The 21,771-nt window shown below is 41.8% G+C and overlaps 1 protein-coding gene across 1 annotated transcript in view; it reads right to left on the reverse strand.

Annotated features, from left to right (window-relative positions):
• LOC147197397 (uncharacterized) overlaps positions 1 to 21,771 on the reverse strand; it is a 39,978-nt gene that overhangs the window by 2,707 nt on the left and 15,500 nt on the right. The window contains exons 3-12 of the mRNA XM_086125963.1: positions 14,504 to 14,561; positions 11,749 to 11,997; positions 10,076 to 10,136; positions 9,806 to 9,936; positions 8,068 to 8,187; positions 6,859 to 6,972; positions 3,897 to 4,010; positions 808 to 921; positions 637 to 683; positions 388 to 564 (exon numbers count right to left, since the gene is read on the reverse strand). Of these exons, the coding sequence (XP_085982089.1) occupies positions 388 to 564; positions 637 to 683; positions 808 to 921; positions 3,897 to 4,010; positions 6,859 to 6,972; positions 8,068 to 8,187; positions 9,806 to 9,936; positions 10,076 to 10,136; positions 11,749 to 11,997; positions 14,504 to 14,561 (1,185 nt within the window). The remainder of the gene's footprint in view (positions 1 to 387; positions 565 to 636; positions 684 to 807; positions 922 to 3,896; positions 4,011 to 6,858; positions 6,973 to 8,067; positions 8,188 to 9,805; positions 9,937 to 10,075; positions 10,137 to 11,748; positions 11,998 to 14,503; positions 14,562 to 21,771) is intronic.

Below are 21,771 nucleotides of genomic sequence, written 5' to 3' on the forward strand. Positions count from 1 at the left end.
CATATTCAAAAAGATTTAGGGTGGGGGGATTGTTGAGAAAATATTTTGTGGAATAAAGTTGTGCATTTCTTAGATTAAAGTAATAAAATTGTATATATTCCATCCATTTTTAAAATCTGTTTATTGCAAGCAAGAATAAATTATTATTATTATTATTTTAGATTTTATAAAAAGTTGCAAATTTATAGTGTGGTGCCAATACTCCTTGATAGCTAGATATTATTTGTATTATTACTGTTAGTCGTAGAATTGCCTTGACTAAATGTTCCAGAATGGTTTGGTTTAAGAAAAAAACTCCCTGCCCAGCTGCTACTAGGCCACACAAGAAAAACATCATATCTTGCAAATTCTTATGCTCTATCTAACAAACTGCGAGGCTTTACCCACCTCACAGAAGATTCCAGAATACCCCAAAGGGCAGTCACAGGCAACGGCACGTTCATCCTTCTCTGTGCAATGCCCTCCATGCAGACAGGGGGCGCTATCACAAAGGTTGAGGCGAATTTGACAGTTTTTTCCCGAGAAGCCAGGCGGGCACAAGCATCTGGATGCCGACATCTGTTCCTTTATGAGGCAGTTCAAAGTCCCTTTTGTGTTCAGTTTGTGGACATTTATGCAAGAAATATACGGACTCACCTCACAATGTCCCCCATTGAGACACAAGCCCTGACAGCTGTTGTTCCCTAATGGAAAAAAATATATAAAAATCATACAAATGCATAATGATTTACGACAAAATGCACTTTTAAAAACACGTGAAAGAAAGGGTCGGCAAGTTGCTGTGAAGCTGACAGATGTTACACTCACTGATGTCACATTTTGACCCCGCCCATCCAGGAAGACAATCACACAGGTATCCACCAATCAGGTTGCGGCATGAGCGGGCATGGACACATATTTTCATTTCACACTCATCTGCATCTAAAGGGAGAGAAGATGAAATCAGTTGTCATAATCAGACTTTATGACAGAAAATGAATTATGCGCCCAAATGGAATAGTTTTCAAACAATTCCTGGCACAATTGGCGGTGCGGTGCTGCGGCATTGACAGATGGTAGTGGTGGAGTGATTTCACAATGACAACAACAAGAGATTTTGGCGCAGTTGTAAGATAAATGACAAGGAGAAAATGGTGGGGGAAAATGATTAATGCAGTTTCCCAGTCCCCCAAGCTCCGGGACACAAGACAGACGTGACGTGAGAAAGAAGGCACAGTGATCAACACGAGTTTGGTTGAAAGCGGTACAGACATGATATCAGAATTTAGCATAACATTGAAAATGTTACCTTAATATAAAAATCAAGCAAATAAGCGACTCATGCTTCACTTGTATCACAAATCTCCTCTGCATTACACACAAAGATGGGGATTTCTGATGGAACTACCGTATTGGCCCGAATATAAGACGGCCCTGATTATAAGACGACCCCCTCTTTTTCAAGACTCAAGTTTGAAAAAAGACTTTTTGAACACCAAATGAATTTTTATACAGAAAATAATTACAGTACTGTACATCTGAAACAAATGATTATAACAATATATTTGAGAGAAAAAGCATGTTATTTTGCCTCATTCAAATCTTAATATCTGAACATTTAAATATGTAATCTAAAGTGCAATCACATTGAATGGCTTCTGGTTTTTGAAATGTAAATGACATCATAACTTCTCCTCAGGTGCCGGTTAACCTGGCCGATGTTCGACCCACTTTTCTCCAGATTGTCACTATGTTTCTCCATTTTCTGTTATCTCTTCTATTATTTTCTTCTCTTTTCTTTCTTACCGCTATTTTTTATTTTTCTTCTTCGTGCAACTGCTATTTTTATTCTTCGTGACGGGTTTACTTTGGCCTGGAGAGTCAAGTTCAGCATTCGCTTCAATGTTATCTGGCGCCATCTAGCGTCGTGAATGGGTATAATGTCTAGACCCCGAATATAAGACGACCCCCACTTTTTCAGTCTTATTTCAATGCAAAAAACACGTCTTATATTCGGGCCAATACGGTAATTTACGTCCGAACCACCCGGTTACTTCCTGTTATGGAGCCTAGCAACCAGTGCCAAATATTGGATTGGATTGCTTTATTGTCATTACACCTTCGTGCAACGAAATTTCACATTTTTATTTATTTATTTTTATTTTTGGATTGGATTGGAATATAGACACACATGCGCAGCAGCACTTGTTCTGCATACCAAATGCCAAGAGAACCATGTGCGATGTGAAAAGTTGGGGCACTAGTCGTCAGTTTGCCACTGTATAATGAAATCATGCTGATCTTGTCTCTATGTAGTCAGTGTGAGTCCGTGTCTGGGCCTGTTATAATTCTGTTATGTGAAATGGCAACAGGTTGATCGAGATGTTAATTGTCCCTTCTGACCTTTCTTCCTTTCTCGTGGACCCGTATTTCATTGTTCTGCCTGTAATTTATGGAAGGTGCCGCATGTGATATGTATGTGATTTATGTAAAAAACACGTCCGTGTGGGAGTGAGTACTACAATATACTTCCTCAGTGGGAAGCGTCCTACCAGTTTTTCTCTTGAAGAAAAAAAAAAACGGCACTGGCCCACCTCCAGTACGAGCTCAGGTCATTTATCACTTGACTTGGAAAGAAGTACCTATGTGTGTGCAGCTACGGGGGATTATCAAGTGTCAGAGTTATGTATCACTTTAACACATTTGAGTAGGAGGTTCCATCACGGTGAAAAGTTGTTCTTTTTTCTTTATTTTTATTTTTTTATGTTGCAATCCCCAGCGAGCTAGTGAGTGTGTACTACGTGTGTGTATGTGCGGCCTGACTGTACACAGTGTCCCCTCCCTGACAACCATCTAATATATGAAGGCCCAGAGGAACATTCCTGTCAATGTGAATGAATGCAACATTCTGCGCGAATGCAGCCCTGAAGGGTCGATGATGTTTGCGGATTAAAATGAAAAGCTCACCACTCGAGTGGGGGAATATATGAACACATTCCCCTTGTTGAAATGCTGCTTTGCTGGCTGTGAGCACTACAGCGCTAATTTAACTTATTAGCAGCTATAAATGAAGGATTAAAAAAAAAAACGATGTTGAAATGCATGTGAGGAGGCACTGAGGCTCTCAGTAATGAGAGGATTTTGCAAATCAAGTGCGAGTTCATCTGAAGTTCATCAGAACTTCAAATTTTACAGTCAGCAAATATCATTATGGCTCTTTATGGGTTCACATATATTACATTTGTGATTGGTGTTCATGAACTCATTAAATCCCAGCCATTTTCACTGGAGCAACCCCCTCAATCCCAGCGTTTTACTGGATTTTGACTGATCTTGCAAGGCCCACAGAATATTTGGTTCTCATGCTATATAAACATGGAGCCTACCAAAATAAAGTTTGGACTCTCATGTTTCAGCAAAAAAAAAAAAAGTGTTTCTATCTTTTTCCATTCTTTAGCAATCTGCATTACAAAATGGCTACGTTTCATGAAAAGGGTGATTCCTGGGCAAAAAACGGAGAAAAAGAGCTTTTTGTAAAAGCATGCATTTCAAGCACGTGAGGCACCACTGCCACCTACTGGTCGCTTTTTTACAGGATTTACAATGCAAACGGCTTATTCTCATTCACAGATTGCATCAGACCCTCCTCCTCTCTATGATGCAAAAAAAAACTTAGACGTACGTCCTTGGTAGGCGGGGCCTAATTTTAAAAAGACGTACATGTACGTCTTGTGGAATTAAAGATTTAAAGATTAAAAGTATACTGTATCAAGTATACAGTACATAGTATATACGGTATATCTTAAAATGTGTTGGCTGTGGGAATCTCTCAGTTTGACGGCCCCACTAAGAACCATTCCAACAGCGTTCCAAACATGGCTGCTAGCCCAGTAAGGCTTTAATATTGACCCACTGACCCAGCTGGCACGTTCTGCCGCTCCATCCAGGCGGGCAGAGGCATTGGTAACCTCCTGGAGCCTCCTGACAAGTTGCACCTGGTCCACAGGGATTTCGGTCACACTGCCTCACCGCTGCAACGAGAAAACGTCGATGAAGTACCGATCAAAGAAATATTGTGTGTGTTTGTCTGTATGTGTGTGTAGCATGTGCAACACAATCATGTGGATCATATGATTATGAACTATGCAGACACTTGGGTGGCTTGAAATATTGTCTGCTGGTGTGGATTTCTGTGTAAACAGTGATAAATGCAATCGTCTGCTGCACACCCAAACACTGGCACGAAAAAAGGAAAATATACCTGTATAAGTATCATCATCATAATAATAAATTATGTAACTCCATAACTGAGTACAACATACAGTAGTTCTCAGTTTCTGCACATGCTTTCTCAGCAACTCTCTTCAAGCATGTATTCCGAAACAAATTTGGACTTGTTGACTTTTTACAAGGTTAAGGTTCCAAGGTTAATGTTATAGTGGCATGGAGTCCAAAAATGGTACATTATTTTTTTCTGTAATAAAGTCATCAGAATGAACGTGTTAAAATCCTACTTCTCATGTCAAATAAAAGTCTTTCTGTATCCCATCCATCCATCCATGTTCTGACCCGCTGTATCCTCACAAGGGTCGCGGGGTATGCTGGAGCCTATCTCGGCCGTCTTCGGGCAGCAGGCGGGGGACAACCTGAACCGGTTGCCAGCCAATCGCAAGCCACACTGCGACAAACAACCATCCGCACTCACACTCACACCTCGGGACAATTTTGAGTGTTCAATCTGCCTGACATGCATTTCATTGGAGGAATCTGGAGTATCCAGAGAAAACCCAAGCAGGCACGGGGAGAACATGCAAACTCCACACAGGAAGGGATCAAACCCATGACCTCTGCACTGTGAGGTCGACGCGCTCACCACTGGACCACCAGGCCGTCTTTCTGTATCCCTCATAACCTTTTTACATTTTTGTAACCTAACAACCGGAGCTGAAACTAACTCCAACCCTCGCGCAATAATAAGCCAACCTCTGCTCGGACAACTAAATAGGCATTTCCAAACAAACACAGAAGACTTTAATATCACTCAGAGATGCAATCCACGTCCAAGATGTGCTGCGGGCACTCAAGCATCAAACAAAAGCAAAACCAAATGACTTCTTTGTTGGTGGGCTTGTCTCATTTTTGTCATAATAATAACAATTAAAAAAAACAAAACATCTTGTCGTTGTGTATACAGTACACGCCGGCAAATCCAAATGGCGAGGAACATCAGGGATGTGGAACATCGCTTGTTTACTGTCTCACGTCTGACGTACAATAACCCGTGCTGTCCAATCTCGTCTGTGACACACACACACACACACACACACACACACACACACACACACACACACACACACACACACACACGCACACAAACACACGCGCACACACATATAATGTACACTCACTCACATACACACTCACTTACATGACGCACACACGCACACACAAACACACACGATCAAACCGCTGCTGTGACAGCTCGCTTGTTACTCCACCAAAACACGCTTGACCTTTATTCACGCTTCACGGCGCAGACATGCCATTTATGAGGTGTGAAGGAAAAGTGCAGGGAAGAGCATCCAGACACATCTTTGTTGTAAAAATTAACATGGCCGCGTCTATTTATGTGAATATAAACCCCTCATCATTTGCTCTTAAAGGTTAAAAGGTGTTTTGTTTTGTTTTGTTTTAATTAAAGCCACACACAAAGCATGGTGACTTTTTGTGGTGTTAGAGACACTTTTGCAGCTTGTTAATTGCAGAAACTATCAGACATAGTGGACCATTTTAAAATGCTTCTCCTGGCGCTCCGGATTCCCGTTCTTTGCCAGTGCCACTGGTGTATTGCAGATGAAACAAAATGGGGTTTTTTTAAATTTATTTTTAAACAGTGCACTGTATTCTGCTTCCTGATTGGCTAAGGGACTGTAGTCCAATGTCAACAGTCTCCGCGCCTTGTCTCTATACAGCTTGCCAAATTTACGTTTGCAAAAGGTTTTGATCTTTGGTTTCATTCTATAGTACAGTATTGTATTGTATAATAATAAAAAATAAAATTGACTACCACTGATTCTAAGGTCATGGTAATATTAACATAATGTACTTTTCTCCATCATGGTAAAATGACAATGACTGCACATTTATTTAGGTTCTTGTGCCCCTTATATTTGAGGGGTACATCAAGTGGCAGGAATTGGTCAATGTTGATTAGGAGTGACGTCAGTTTGAGGAAAGAGACGAAAAGTGTGAGGTGCATACGGCAAGAGCTTCAATTCCTTCAAATGTTATTTATTTATCTATTTTTTTGGAAGGCGAAACGGTATGTGGCCATGACGAATGTGTGTTTTATGTTGTTGATATTCAATGTTGTAAATTGTGAAATTGCATATTTGATGTTCATCAGCGATTGAGGCATGGGCAAGAAAGGCTGTTGAGCATTGGTCGACCCATCAAGTCTTACTAAATTGGCAAGAAAACCCGTCGCAGCAGTTACACTAACAACTTTACGGATTTCGCCTATTGCTGCTTCTTTTTAGTATGTCACCCCCCCGAGATAAACGAGACTTCACTGTATCGTAACAGCTTTGATCTGCAATTGCAGACTGCTGAGCGCTAACAACTTCGGGTAATGCGCCATCATGCGACACCGTAGGATAAGGCGACCTGCTTTTTTATTTAATTTTTAAATACTTTTTTTTGTAAAAGTGAAACTAATAGGACTAATTTCCTACCCCCCATTTTTTCCCTACAGTCGTAACGATCGACTTGGGACCAGTGTGCGGGCTACCGGTCGATCGCGATCGACGTACTGGGCACCCCTGGTTTATACTGTTCATATACCATGATAGGGTCCTAGCGTGTATCATTGCCATTCACCATTTGCACAGGTCTGCCCAGTCCAGCCTTCAGCACAGACGCAGCTGAAGCCCGTGGAGTCCTCCACACAGGTGGCGCCGTTCACACATGGCGATGACACGCAAGCGCGTTCAACTGGTGAGAGGAATGAGGAAGCAGACAAAGAACAAGCCTTTTATTAGGCCCCCTGGGGAAGTTGTATATGAACTGGCAGATTAGACCTTGTGGTATTGTAATTTACTCACAGGGCACTTCATTAGATACTGTACAGGCATCCGTTTTGCAAGTCAAAAAGGTAGCTATGATAACAAAGCATGCTCTATATGTGTCTATATGCATAGAGCTGCTTCATGAATATGCCTATAGTACTGTATAGTATACTGTATTCATTCGCAACTATTTATACAGGGCATACAAAGTAGACCCATTAGGAATGGGACAAGTACCGATAGCAATACCCGTCTTATTTTAAGATATCGGGTACTCATGGAGGCTTTAGATACCACCAACCGATACTAAAAGAGAAAAAAAAAGTATGACATTGAGTAAGTCCTCCTCGACAGTAAGAGGTGGGATGCTGCAGCTGTTTGCACATCAGCGAATCATCAACAGCGCCAGAAACAAACATTTTTTAAATTTATATATTTTTTTCATAATTCCTTTCACCTTGTCTGAGGCTAAAAAAAAACAGCTCCAAAGAATGAAAGCAAGATAGTGGCACCAGCATGCTTCACTGCTGGTATGGTGTTCTTTCGGTAATGAGCGGGGTTGTGTTTGCTCCAAACATACCTTTTGGAATTATGGTATATGGCCAAAAAGTCTAACCTTGGTTTTGCCAAACCGTAACAAAATTTCCCAAACACACACAGGGAAATGGATATGAATTGAGATTGGATATGAATAGAATTGATAAATAAATTATTGCTGTGCAGTCTTTGCAATGTGTTTTTAACCTTTAATTTAGGCACCATTTTCAAGACAATTTTATAGTGGTTTTATTTTATTTATTTTTATTGTACTATTTTAGCCAGTGTTGATGTTCAAATAGTGTGCATTTAATATTAAAGTGGCTTACAAAATTTGAGAGCCACCGGTATGGATATAGATTTGGGATTCTGTGATTCGTCCACTCAATAGAAACCGCTGTCAGTGCAGTCCTACACTGCTTCAATTTAGCCTTTGAAGCACTAAATAATTGTGCCATTCACACCTTGTTAAGGTTTCACTCACCAATGTCGCAGTTGCGCCCCCTGAAACCTTCTTGGCACTCGCACTGGTACTCGTTGGGCTCTGTGTTGGTGCAAGTGCCGCTGTTCTTGCAAGGCTGGTGAGTCCCGCAGTAGTTCAGGTCTAAATCACACACAATGATTGAGTATAATTTCGGGATGACAAACAAACGTAAACCATATTAATAACGTCGATATTAACCTGCTTGGAAAGCATTTCTATTGCCCTTGTTGTGTGTGCGCCTTCAATTCTTTACAGAAACCAAAAAAGTATGAGCCAATCAGTGCACGCGCACACACCAACACAGATGTTTGCGCAGTGATCTCCGTCTCTTTTGTCTTCACCAAGGCAAAGACCCCGCCTTCAGTTACAGGCTCACAAAAGCCGTACCCAAGGCTATCACCTTTCCACTGCACAATGTAACGTCCCACGGGCAGAGGGGCCGGGGTCCCGAATTCCCCCTCCCACAATGCGGTGGGATTATGCATCCTGGGATCATGTTGGAGCATCTTTGTAAAAGGTTGATGGGAAAGGGAGAGCAAGGTGAAGCTTTTCTTAGCAGGGTGGATCGCTTTTGAGAGACACGCCTGAGAGGGCGCGGCAAGAACCGCACCTACACGGAACACATCATTGTTCAAAGTGTGTTTCATTTGAGGATGAGGCCAAATGTACATCAACCCCTAATTGCAGGAGTCCCCAACCTTTTTTGACCAAAGATCTACGTTTCAAGCCACCCGCCCACAATGGACCCCCTACACACATGCACGCGCTCGTGCACACAGGTATGCCATGATGAGCAACAGATATAATGCGCCCTAACATGAACGAAACAGAAAAATAAAATAGATACAAGACAAGACTGAGTTTTTAAAAAGGAAATCACCGTCTCCCTTTGTAGGAGACCTGACACAGATAGGCAGGGATGCACTTCGGTAGTGTGATAAGTGCAGAAACATCTATCTATCATAGACACACGCGTTTCTTGAACGCAACATACTTATCGCTGCTCTGCCATTGGCTATTCGCGAGCATCATCCTGGCATCCCATTGGCTAAGAGGGACTTCTACCGTATGTGTCTATGTGTGTAAATAGATAGTTATGCGTGTATGCGGCATCCTCGTTATTTGCCGCTCGGGCTATGAGGTGTCCCGATAGTTTAACGTAAATGTGAATTGCCCAGAAAAAGTGTTCACCAGTCGGGCGATTGCTCACTATGCTAATGTTTGGCTTGGACGTTTTCGAAGGATTGTTAAAAGCCGACAAAAGCAAACGTCCTTGGATCAGTTCTTTACAAAACGCCAGGCAAAAACCATTCTGAGAGAGAAGATGAAGTAAAGAGGGCAAAAAAAGAAAAAATGATGTGGACGCAGTTAAAAAGTAAATGACCATCATTTTTATTCTTTATTTATTGTTTTTTACATTATGCACAACTCTTATTTATTGTGCAATAAATCTAATTGTAACATGTATTTGTTACACATTTTGATGTATTTTTATACTGTAGGAAACATTTATGTCTGAATTTTGGGGGTGCTTGGAATGAATTAGGGCATTAATATAGGAAACACGTTTCTACTTACAAAATGTTCTAGTTAAGAAAATTAATTTTGTAAGTAAAGGTACCACAGTACTGCTAACCGTAAAATACAAACACAGTGAGAGAGTAAGAAAACAAATACAGTAGAGTAAATAATCGATCCATCCATCAGTCTGTCCATCCAGCGTACGCATATACTGTACCTTTGTCACACAGGAGACCGCCCCAGTTGACGTCGCACACACACTGCCAGGGTTCAGTGCAGCTCCCGTACACACAACCGGGGAAGGTCACACACTGGTCGCACAGAGGCCCGGTCCAGCCGTAATGACACCTGTGGATAGAATGGAAGAAGAGGACTGATTTCACATTCTTTTGACACCATCTGCATAGCGACATGTTTCTCGGCCAAAATACAACACCAGCGTGTAATCTGATCCAAAAGAACAGTCCATACAGTACAGGTCACTCACGTGCATTGTCCAGGTTCGGTGCAAGAGCCGTGGGCCTTATGACATCCTTGCCTGCACAGCGCTGCAAGAACACGCATACGCACACGCATTAGACACTGCGAAATTAGCACGGCGGTGCTTTGAGATTTTAGTCATCCATTCCTGACTCTTCTCCTAAAAAGCAACACACATTTTTTTGTAATGTATCTTTTGATTATACAAATAAACTTAAATAGAATGTAAAGAATTGAACAATCTTTTTTTTTGTTTGTTTTTTGTTTTTTTTTGCTTCAGTTCAATGCACTATGCTGCTCCCTCTGGTGTGCATGACTTCCCCACCTGGGGGCAGTATCATCCATCCATCCATTTTCTGATCCGCTTTATCCTCACAAGGGTCGCCCGGTGGACCAGTGGTTGGCGCATCGACCTCACAGTGCAGAGGTACCGGGTTCAATTCCAGCTCTGGCCTCCCTGTGTGGAGTTTGCATGTTCTCCCCGGGCCTGCGTGGGTTTTCTCCGGGTACTCCAGTTTCCTCCCACATTCCAAAAACATGCATGACAGGCTGATTGAACACTCAAAATTGTCCTTAGGCGTGAGTGTGAGCGTGGGTGGCTGTTCGTCTCTGTGTGCCCTGTGATTGGCTGGCAACCGGTTCAGGGTGTCCCCCGCCTACTGCCCGAAGACAGCTGGGATAGGTTCCAGCACCTCGTGCGACCATTGTGAGGATAAGTGGATCGGAAAATGAATGAATGAATGAATAAATGAATGAACAACAAAACTCCAATTTATCACAATTAGGCGTTACAGGCAGCGACACCCGGGCAAATGTTTCAGACTTCCTGCACGTCCGCGGTCTAATCAGCAACCTGCTGAGGAAGAAACGTGATGAGGCTAGGCAAGGACAGGGTGCTAAAAGGCTGCAGGATGTCCTAAAATTAACCGCATTTTTACCCCCACAGTTTCCACTTTGGTTTCCTGCATTTAATTTGAACCACTGTGACAGAGAGTGGTCATAGAGTTCATATCCAGCTGATGAGTCTCACACACACACACACACACACACACACACACACATACACACACAGGTGGAGAAGACACCATTTGAATGCAAATGGCTATTGTCCGTAGCTGTTTTATGTGGTGAAAATGGTGACTCATTGACTTAAGCAGGTGACGTTAGACATACTTATTGTCTGAGGTACAGCGCTTGACCATAATATTAATATGAGAGCACCTGTCATAAACATGAGGAGACACCCAGTGCTACGGAAGTGTCTTTTTTGTCTGAGTTTAAGTAAATAAGGATCATTGAAATTATTATTGCCTATTTGGGGGATCAAAACAGTACGCTTGAAAATTCATGGATAACATCCAAGCATTAAAAATGTTGGTTGTATCGATTTGATAAACTGGTACGATTTGGGGAAATACAAGTTTTGTAGTTTCTTTTTTGATATTTTTTAGCTATATCTTTATTATATTTCTGCAATTTTTTTGTGCACAATGGACATACAGAATTTAACATTTTTTAAACAAAATAAAATGAATCGACAAATTTGAATTACAAAGGGAAAATTACATTTGTCAATAATTGCTGTTGACCCGATTTAGATTATTCCAATCACATGCCGATGTTTAGGAGTGATTCTTTCTGAATGAAATGAATTATTAGCAAAGCGGTGTCACTCCTGACCTTCTTTGCACTCGGGTCCCGTCCATCCCTCCATGCAGACCTTGGAGCCGCTGGGGTCGCAGTTGAAGTGGCCAAAGAAGTCGTCGCGGGCCCGGCAGAACTTGTTGCAGAAGGGCCCATAGTAGTTGGAGTCGCAGCGAAAGCGTAGGCGGTACTCCAGGCTGAAGGAGCGGCCGTGGTGGCGGTAGGCCTGCCACTGCTCTCCGGGATTCAACATGGAGGAGAGAAGAACACGCTCAATCAGCTGATCTGAGGGAGCAGGGGGAGAAGAAAAAAAAAACACCTCTTTAATGTTTGGGCATATTATAATTCATCATTTTATGGCTATATGGAGGGTCCGAAGCTCACTGAAGTCAGAGCTCGCAAGTCAAAAAAAGTAATCTCGTGTTTTGTTTTGGGGGTTTTTAACACTTGGACAGTTCCGAAAGTTTCAATGTCATTTAAACGTTGCCTTTACAATTAACAAAAGTGTTTCAAATTAGGCTTATAAAAAGTGAAAAATCAAGTCTTTGTTTCTGTGTGAGTTCTTGAAACCACGCAACCTAGCATCTTTCTTATGCCAAAAATCCCTACATGCTTGAGCGATTCAAGTGTATCCACTGAAAGCCTCTCGTGGCTGGAATAAATCCCACTGAGTCGTTTCGAGGCTTGGTCGTGCCATGACAACAGGGCGCTCTAATGCGGCCATGCCAATGCAAAGTCTTACATCTGGAACCCTCCCCGTAGCTATTTCTCTTTTCTCTCCATAACATGTGTGTACTCGTGGCCAACAATGAGGCACTCTAAAGCAGCCAAACCAGCAAGGTATATCAGAAGGGGAGATGCATTTTGGGGTGAAAGATAGCACAGCAGGCTTGCTAAGTGCAGGTTACAACTGCAGCAAATGACCGCTAATGTGAAAAGTCTTTCATGTTTTGAGTAATTATCTTCAAACATTTATAATGTATTGTGAAACAAATATCTGCATTAACTTCGCCGTGCCTTTGACGAAATAACTAAGCAGCAGGTTACTCCCCACTTCTGCTGTAGTACAGAGTGGTGGGGCCTGTTCTGACATTGTCCACTTGCCTTTGAACTGCTTATTAAATCACAATTGATGAAAAGTTGAACCCAATTTAAATAGACCTGGAATTATAACAGCGGCGCTATCTTATTCAAAGTCATAGCGTCCTCCAAGTACTTAAAGCTTTTTCACTCTACATCATCAAGGGCAGTTGGATGGGTACGGCCAGTAATCCTCCTTGATTAAACGGCAGTCCTGCCTTACTTGCAGGAAGCGACGTGTCAGACAGGCTGCGCGGTGGCAGAATAGCTTCAACGGGAGAGTCGGGAGCTGTCAGGAGCTCGGATGGAGCTGGACGGTAATGACAAGGAGATGGCAAGAACGGTGGAGGAAGCACGAAGCCAGCCCTCATTATCTCCGCTATCTTTTTGGGATGAAAACACGCAGCATCCACTGGCACGACGAGGGGGAGGAGGAGGATGGCGGAATGAAAGTGGAGGCATGACAGCGTGTGTGAGTGGTGTGCTATACACACCCACACACATATATATATATATATATATATACATATATATACAGAGAGAGAGAGAGAGACATATATATGTATATGTATAAAAAATATAGATAGATAGATAGATAGATAGATAGATAGATAGATAGATAGATAGATAGATAGATAGATAGATAGATAGATAGATAGAGAAAGAGAGAGACAGCTCATATTGACTGTCATGCAGCTTTTCCCAATTAGGGGTAGAAGCAAAACAGCAGATGAGCAGGAAATGAAAGCAAAACCTCTTAACCTTGGTGATCAGTGACAAGAGACAAAAAAAAAAAAAAGATACATTCTGACAACGACGCATGCACCACATTACAATCGTGGATAGGAGCACCAGCCACAATGTAATGAGATCCACTATAAGAGCTGTACAGACCCTTGAATTTTTTTTTTTTTTTTACTGCTTTAACAACAGACACAGTAGTACTCCCCAGAGGCAGAAAAGCAAACAACTGTCGCTGACTTCAACTGACAATTATGACGAAAAATTCTGGAATGTTGGTGTGTATATGTAATTCTTGATGCTCTTATATCGATGTATTGTATTGTCTGTGTATACTCATACACGTACACACACACACACACACACACACACACACACACGCACACGCACACACATGTGACCTCATCATTTTTTGCACCCTTTTGTTCATGTTCTCCCAGAAGTGTTTTTTGCCTGGCATTTTGTAAAGAACCAAGGATGTTTGCTTTTTTTTCGGCATTTCGCCAGACTGGTGAACACTTTTTCTGGGTGATTCACATTTACGTAATACTATCAGAACGTCTCATGGCCCGAGGGGCGAATGACGAGGACGATGCACAAACACATATCCATCTATCTACACGCATAGACACATTCGGTAAAAGAGGTCCCTCTTAGCCAATGGGATGCCAGGATGATGCTTGGGGAATAGCCAATGGAGTAGCTATAAGTATGTTGCGTTCAGGAAACTCGGAGCTGCGAGTAGCAACCCAGACTGTATTTTTACCTTTCGTATCTTGAAATTTCTTTCGTAACAAGAGGCAATATTTTCCTGTTGAGGCGTTTCGTAACTTGAAAATTTCGTATGAAGAGACTTTCGTAAGTAGAGGTGCCACCGTATATGAAAATGTCTGATCCTGCTCTTTTGTAGGAGTCATCTTCAAAATGACAAAAGCATGAAAAAAAACCTCAGTAAACATGTGTACCGCACCTGGTTGTGATGTGCTGTTGTCATCATCCTGAGCCTCCAACACCAAAGAGAAGGACTTCTGTAAGGGAGAAAACACAAAACAATCTATTAGTGTTTTATTTTCGAAACTGCAACTTGGTGTACTTTGGTTAATCCTGCATAGGGTCACATAAAGCATTCTGAGAAAAAAAAATTGAAATTTAAAATTCATCGCTGTATGCAGAGATAGCACTTTTATTGGTGACATTGAGCTCGCCCGTATATCACACATTACAGATAAGAGAGGGCATGCACTCTTTTCTGATGAATACATTCATGCCGCACAGGCATGCATATCGCAACGCCTCCAACCAAAATGTGTTATTATTCTGTGATTGTCATCCCCCAAAGCGCTTCGGTGTGTGGTCACGTTGTTATTGCGAGAGTCTGAGTGGTGGAAAGAAGTGGAGAGAACAAGATAGGATGAAGGGGAAGTAGGACAGTGGAATGCAAGAGGGAGACTGCGGCGTGGAAGGTGCAAAATGGCGATGGAGAGGTGAAAATTGCTGTGGGTTTATACAACAACAACAACAACAAAATCCAAGGTTATTTCGACTCACAGCTCATCTATTTATATTTTTATAGGAATATAAATATACTATAAATGGAAATATTTCGGGCTCTAGCTTCGTAGACAGACAGCCGATCTGTGATTTTAGTATTAGCGCAAGGCTTGCCATGTGTGTTTGCCAATTTGGCAGACTGGTCTCCGCCAAGCAGTGTGGGCCGGCAGAAAGAATGTCTTGAAGATGCATCTGGCGGGATCAAGATTTGGTGGCAGAAAATCGATTGAGTGGCTGGCGGAGGGTAGACAGCTGCACCAATGTATTTCATACATTAATATGGGAACAGTGGGCATCAAAGCCTCTGGATTATTGTTTGATATTTGTGTGTATATATATATATATATATATATATATATATATAGAGCTGTCAATCGATTAAAATATTTAATCGTGATTAAAAGCCACAACTGTCATAATTAACTCAAATTAACTCATAATTAATTGTGATTCCTCACACATTTATTATCGTTTCTGAATTTCCTTTTATATTTTTTGTCCTATTTTTTTCCCATTTTAATGCTCTCATCAACATGGAATCATGGATCAGTTTTCTATGTGCAAAATGCAAATATTTACTGAAACAACAATTTCGATTTTCAATTTTACATGAACATTTTTCACTTGGAGCAGTTATTCACACATAATCTCTTACTGTCCATCAACTGCACCATATATTATATATATATAATTATTATTTTTTATCATCCCACTGCACGGCAAATCTGTAGGTTGAGAACACTTACATTTTCCAAGTGCGCACTTCGCGGTGCAGATGGGCTTCTATGAAAACAGATCAGAATAGGTAGTGTGCAACGAATGTGTGTGGTGCGTGAGGAAAGAAATGAAGGTGAAAGGGAGGGAAACAAGAGTAGGCGGAGCAAAAGAGATGAAATCACCTGTACGATGTGGAGATATGCGATGAATGAAGAGAACAAAGAGGTCAGAGGGCGGGGAAACAAACACGTGGAGATATGAGAGAGTGGAAAGATTATAGGGGCTGACAAGAGAAAGAAAAGAAAGTCGATAAGATAAACGCGCACACAAATGTGGGCGTGCGAAGAGTGTGAGAAGGCACGGTGCTAATGAGGTGTGCAGGGCAGCAGTTCATTAAGGGCAACAGAAAGCAGGAAGCTCACAGACAGACCAGTCATTAAAATTCAGCATTTCCGACTTCAAAATTGTGAAAGCACACAGTCGAATATCATGAATAAATAGCTGAAGGGTAAAACCGGCACAGTCCTGAAAAATTATGAAATGATGCCATTCGAAGTCATCCTCCCCCCCCCCCCCTAAAAGAAACAACGTGCTGTTCAGTGAGGCCTCTAAACGTACAAAAGAGTGAATATGAAAATATGAATTATTATTTGTTTAGATGTGTGGCTATCAGTCCAAAGTATAGTCGACCTCTCGCCCAAAGTCGGCTGCTGCTCAACTGGAACACTAATGAGGATAAAACACTACAGAAAATGGATCGGGGGGGGTTCTTCAAAGAAAAGAAGGCAAAGTCACGGGAAAACACTGTGACTGCTGAAGTGAAATGCAGAGGAATGAAGGAATGAATTGAAATATATGACTGTTGAAAATAATAGCAGCCATGTTCTGAACTTTCGGAATCTTTGGAAAGTTGAATGATTTGAATGGTTCGGAAATGTGGAAGGAGAAGCATGTCGAAAAAGTGTGGAGAGTAATTCAAATTTTCACAGCATTTCAGTGATTGTGAGATTACGTTTTATATCAAAGGAGAGAAATAAAAAAAGGGGACAATGAAGGAATTACGACATGTAGTTGAGATGGCGGAGGTCACATTACCTTCGACTCCCGACGAGAGCCGATAAGAGAATAAAAAAGGTTAGCGAGCGCTTCCTGAGCGCCTTTCCAAAACACACAAGCGGGCCACTGCCATGTGACGTCAAGCGGGCATTGACGAGGGAGAAGACGGAGCGCATATAAGAGGGTGGCGATGCTCAAAAAAGAATTATGTGGAGCACAAAGCGGGTAAGAGAACTGTAAACAAAATCTGCTGGGATCCCGATTGACGAAGTGACGTGTCACTCAGTTTTGTTGTCTCAAGGGGAAATTACATTGTGAGAAAATCTGTGTGTGCGTGCGTGTGTTGATGGGGAACCGAGTCGACAAAGCTGCCTGTCAAAACACAGCTAACATTAGCATTTAGACATAACATTTAGACTTCCTCCAAGGCTTAATACTGTCGTTGTCACGAGTAAACTCAATGAGGGAACAACTACACTCATAGAACTGTTGTTATAATGGTTCCATTCAAATTAGTAGCAAAAACCACCGTGAGAGTTGGAAATATTGTTTCAACTCATTGACTCAAGTCATGGAAAAAAAGTAGAAACTCTCAAATGTATAATATGGTTTCATTCGTTCTTGTAACATTATCCTCATCTTTAAATCATCTTTCCCATTTGAAATAAATGGAACCACCATTAATCTGTTCCAGTCCGTCAATTAGCACCCCAAAACTTTTTTGTTACATTTTATTAATGCATGACAAAAATAGCATTCTACATTATAGTACTTATAGAAAAAAAAAAACAACGTACCAGAACAAGAAAATGCAATTTTTGGAGAAATGGCATCCCCCAAACAATACCTCATCGCAAATATGGAATCTCATACAGACAACTTAAAGTCAACAACCACCCTAAGGTACATCCTTGTGAACTGTGTCAGGAAGCTGTTCAACACAGAAAGGTCCAGACCTGGATTTGAACCTGCTCGCCATGTCTCCTCTATCGGGGTCTGCTGTGAGAGTTTAAGCCCATCAAGGCTAGACACATCAGGGATTTTCAAATCAAAGAGCAGACAATTAGAAGTTGGCTCTTCCCTGAGGCCGCACGAAAGCCAAAGAAGAGAAGGATTACAGTGGCTGGTGCAGACTTCCCTCATTGAAACCTTTATTGACGACAAACCAAATTCGCATTTAATGAAGATCTGAGAAGACTCCGAATAAACCTGACATCTACAGCCCTACTATTCCCAGCATTCAACATCCCCTCTCAACCCCCCCCCCCCCTCATCCCTGCATGCGGCTCAGACATGGGCCGGGTAGGATATCCCGACAAAGCCAGGCTGTACAAACACAGCTCTGCCACAGGAAGAACTCCCAACCCTGAGAGAGGAATTTCCCTTCACAATGCATGTCCACACACACACACACACACACACACACACACACACACACACTATATTTTACTGTCACTTCATCAGAACTAACAAAAATTAATTATTTTAGACCAACACAATCCGGCAATTTGACAGCAAGGAATAACTCATTGAACAATTGAACAATACAGACCATTAATGGACCGCTTTAATTGATTATCGCAGGGAGGAACTGGTGATATGAACCTAAAATAAAATGTCTTTATTTTAAGAGAATTGGTGCGATAACAACCACCTTGGCAAAACAGTATGTCAAAAGGCCTGATAAAATACATGGGAATTATATTTGATAACTCAAAATGGCCGCCACAGACATGACCGTATTGTAGTACAGTAGCGCCCTGTGAACCAACTGATTAGAATTAGAAAGAAAACAGAGTAATATGAAATACGAATAAATGGAGCAATACAATTAATAATAATAATACTAATTGAGTATGTCACAATAAACATAAAAAATAAACTGATTAAGTCAATACATCCATCCATCCATTTTCCGAACCGCCTGATCCTCACTAGGGTCGCGGGGGGTGCTGGAGCCTATCCCAGCTGTCTTCGGGCAGTAGGCGGGGGACACCCTGAATCGGTTGCCAGCCAATCGCAGGGCACACAGAGACGAACAACCATCCACGCTCACATTCACACCTAGGGACAATTTAGAGCGTTCAATCAGCCTGCCACGCATGTTTTTGGAATGTGGGAGGAAACCGGAGTACCCGGAGAAAACCCACGCAGGCCCGGGGAGAACATGCAAACTCCACACAGGGAGGCCGGAGCTGGAATTGAACCCGGTACCTCTGCACTGTGAAGTCGACGTGCTAACCACCGGACTACCGGGCCGCCTTAAGTCAATACAATGTTTTTATATTTACAAAAGAATACTGTATTATATAATTCAACCATTAAGAAATTATATCGACCAACCATTAAGTACGTTTCAGACCAATACCAGTATGAGTATTCACTCTTTGAGTAATCAGTGATACTGAGTGGTGATACCTCGAGTATATTTGATATATATAATGTATCCATCCATCCATTCATTATCTGAACCGCTTTAGCCTCACAAGGGTCGCAGGCGTGCTGGAGCATATCCCAGCTGTCTTCGGGCAGTAGCCAGGGTACTGTACACCCTGAACTGATTGCCATCCAATCGCAGGAAACACACACATAGACAAACAACCATTCGTGCTCACAACCACACTTCGGAACAATTCGAAGCGTTCCATTAACCTGCCATGCATGTTTTGGGAATGCGGGAGGAAACTGGATTACCCTGGAGAAAACCCAGGCAGGCACGGGAGGAACATGCAAACTCCACACAGGAAGACCGGAGCCTGGAATCGAACCCATCAGCTCTGCACTGTGAGGCAGAGGTGCTAACCAGTTGTGCACTGGGTCACCCCTGAAAAAAAATTATTCAATAAAATGACAACAAATTATGAGCACAGACCTTTCTGACGCAGATGTGAAGGAGGATTTACCCAAATGTCAGTTTCGATTTGCTGGGACTGGTATCTGCTGCCTCCATAAGTCCCTGATACCTTAAAATAAGGCTGGTATCGGCCTGATACCGTTAGCTGGTATCGATATTTGCCCATCCCTATTTTATATATATTATGGGTCGAACCAATGGATCGCATGACAGATAGACAGACCAAACACCGGGGAGGGCAGACAGACCGACTAGCCAACAAACTGACTGACAGACTAACAGCTTGACCAACCGACCAAATGACACAGACGGAGGTGTCAATACCCGAGAATGCAATGTATAAAACACAGGCTGGTGAAAACTAGACTGGAATGGGGATTACCATTAGAAGCATTTCTTAATTTATTTTATTTATTTATTTATTGAAAGAGTGTATGTCCTATGCGTTCCCTCATTTTCGATCAACTGCAATTTTTTTTAAGCTATGACAAGACAATGAGATATGGGCGTGTCTATGCATTATGCATTCATTTAAACAGCGGATGATTAGATTCCTGGTTGTAGGCCCATTTGGCATTTGATTACTGTGAGAAGGAAAAAAAATTCATAGCATCTAGTCTTCCCTCCATCAGCAGCAACATCAGTGTGTCTGATGAATTTAAGCGAATCCATTAGCGTGTCGTACGTGTGCTAAAGGAGGAGGCTAATTGACAATTAAACATGCGAGAGTGTACACCGCGCAGAAGACATGTGCTAACTTTTTCGTGACGTGATTACATGTAGCTATATATTTCATGTATTCTGCACCTCACTTTGAGCGTGAGGAGGCCCAAGGCAATTACAAGCTCACACATATCCAAACGCAGTGAAAGCACACACACCGAGACACACAGTTGTCATGACAGCGGCTTTGCCCGAGTCGGATTGGACAGCAGACGCTTCACCTGTACGCCAAATTAGTACGCGCATGGAGTAACAGCCATTATTATTCTGACAGCAAAAACTCAGATTTGACGTGAACACATACAAAGTGTTAGTGCAGGGCAGTCACCATTACCTCACACACACGCACACACGCATGCACACGCACACACAACTGAAATTGTTTTTGCTCATATCAACTACTGAAACACATATTTTCATTGTATGACATGTGAAAGGATTTCAGTAGTGGTGTGAGAGTGTTTTGCTCGGGAATATTTCACTCGTGCATGGAAGCAAAATGCTTTGTGTGTGTGTACGTGTGTGTGAGAGAGAGACAACATTTCATGAGCATATTAAAATCATTTCACTTAAAAGAATGTTGTCGCATATGTGACAGCATTTTACAGAGCCCTTAATGTGCCATGGAAGAAAAATAAACTTAGCAAAGTTTTTAAAAATGTTTTTTTATTTTTGCAAGGGAACACTTTTTTTTTTAATGAGTGTTTATGTACTTCCAGGTCAGCTTGGCTACTGTAGCCTCTAACGCGTGGCTGTTTGAAAGACAACTGTACGCTTCACATGTCTTTCGCTTTTTTGGAAACCGTGTTTAAGATCAAGAATAGATTTTATGTGTTTGGATTTCAATCCAATTTCAAAGTAAAATCCAATTAAATTCACCGATGGGTGAATTTAAAACGCTCAATTAAAAAAAACATTTTTTTTGCTTTCATTTACTCGGAAGATAACCCGAAAGTGAAGTAGATAAACGCATTGAAAAAAAAGCATTTCATTGCAAATAAATAAATAAAAACATTGCATTATCTCATAATCTTTATGAGGGAACGCAAAGTTGTTGTTGTTTTTCTCTTTTTTTATTTGTACATGTGAAAGTGCTTCAAAAGTCTCCGTAAAAGCTTTTCACTTTTCACTTGTGTGAATGAGAGCATTTCTGTAGTGTGAGCGTCAGGTAATCCTGACGGGTCCTCATAGCTATATGTGTGTGTGTCTTCGTGTTGGGTTTTTTTTTTCTCTCTCTATCTCCATCTGGCACGTTTGGCTCAAAAAGCTGAAAAAGGCACCAGATCGATTTCCACTCCGCTGAGCTAAAATAAAATAGAACGCTATCAGACCACGGA

Source organism: Hippocampus guttulatus, chromosome 12, assembly GCF_054856545.1.
Source record: "Hippocampus guttulatus isolate MCC_2025c chromosome 12, RoL_Hgut_1.0, whole genome shotgun sequence".
NCBI lineage: Eukaryota > Metazoa > Chordata > Actinopteri > Syngnathiformes > Syngnathidae > Hippocampus > Hippocampus guttulatus.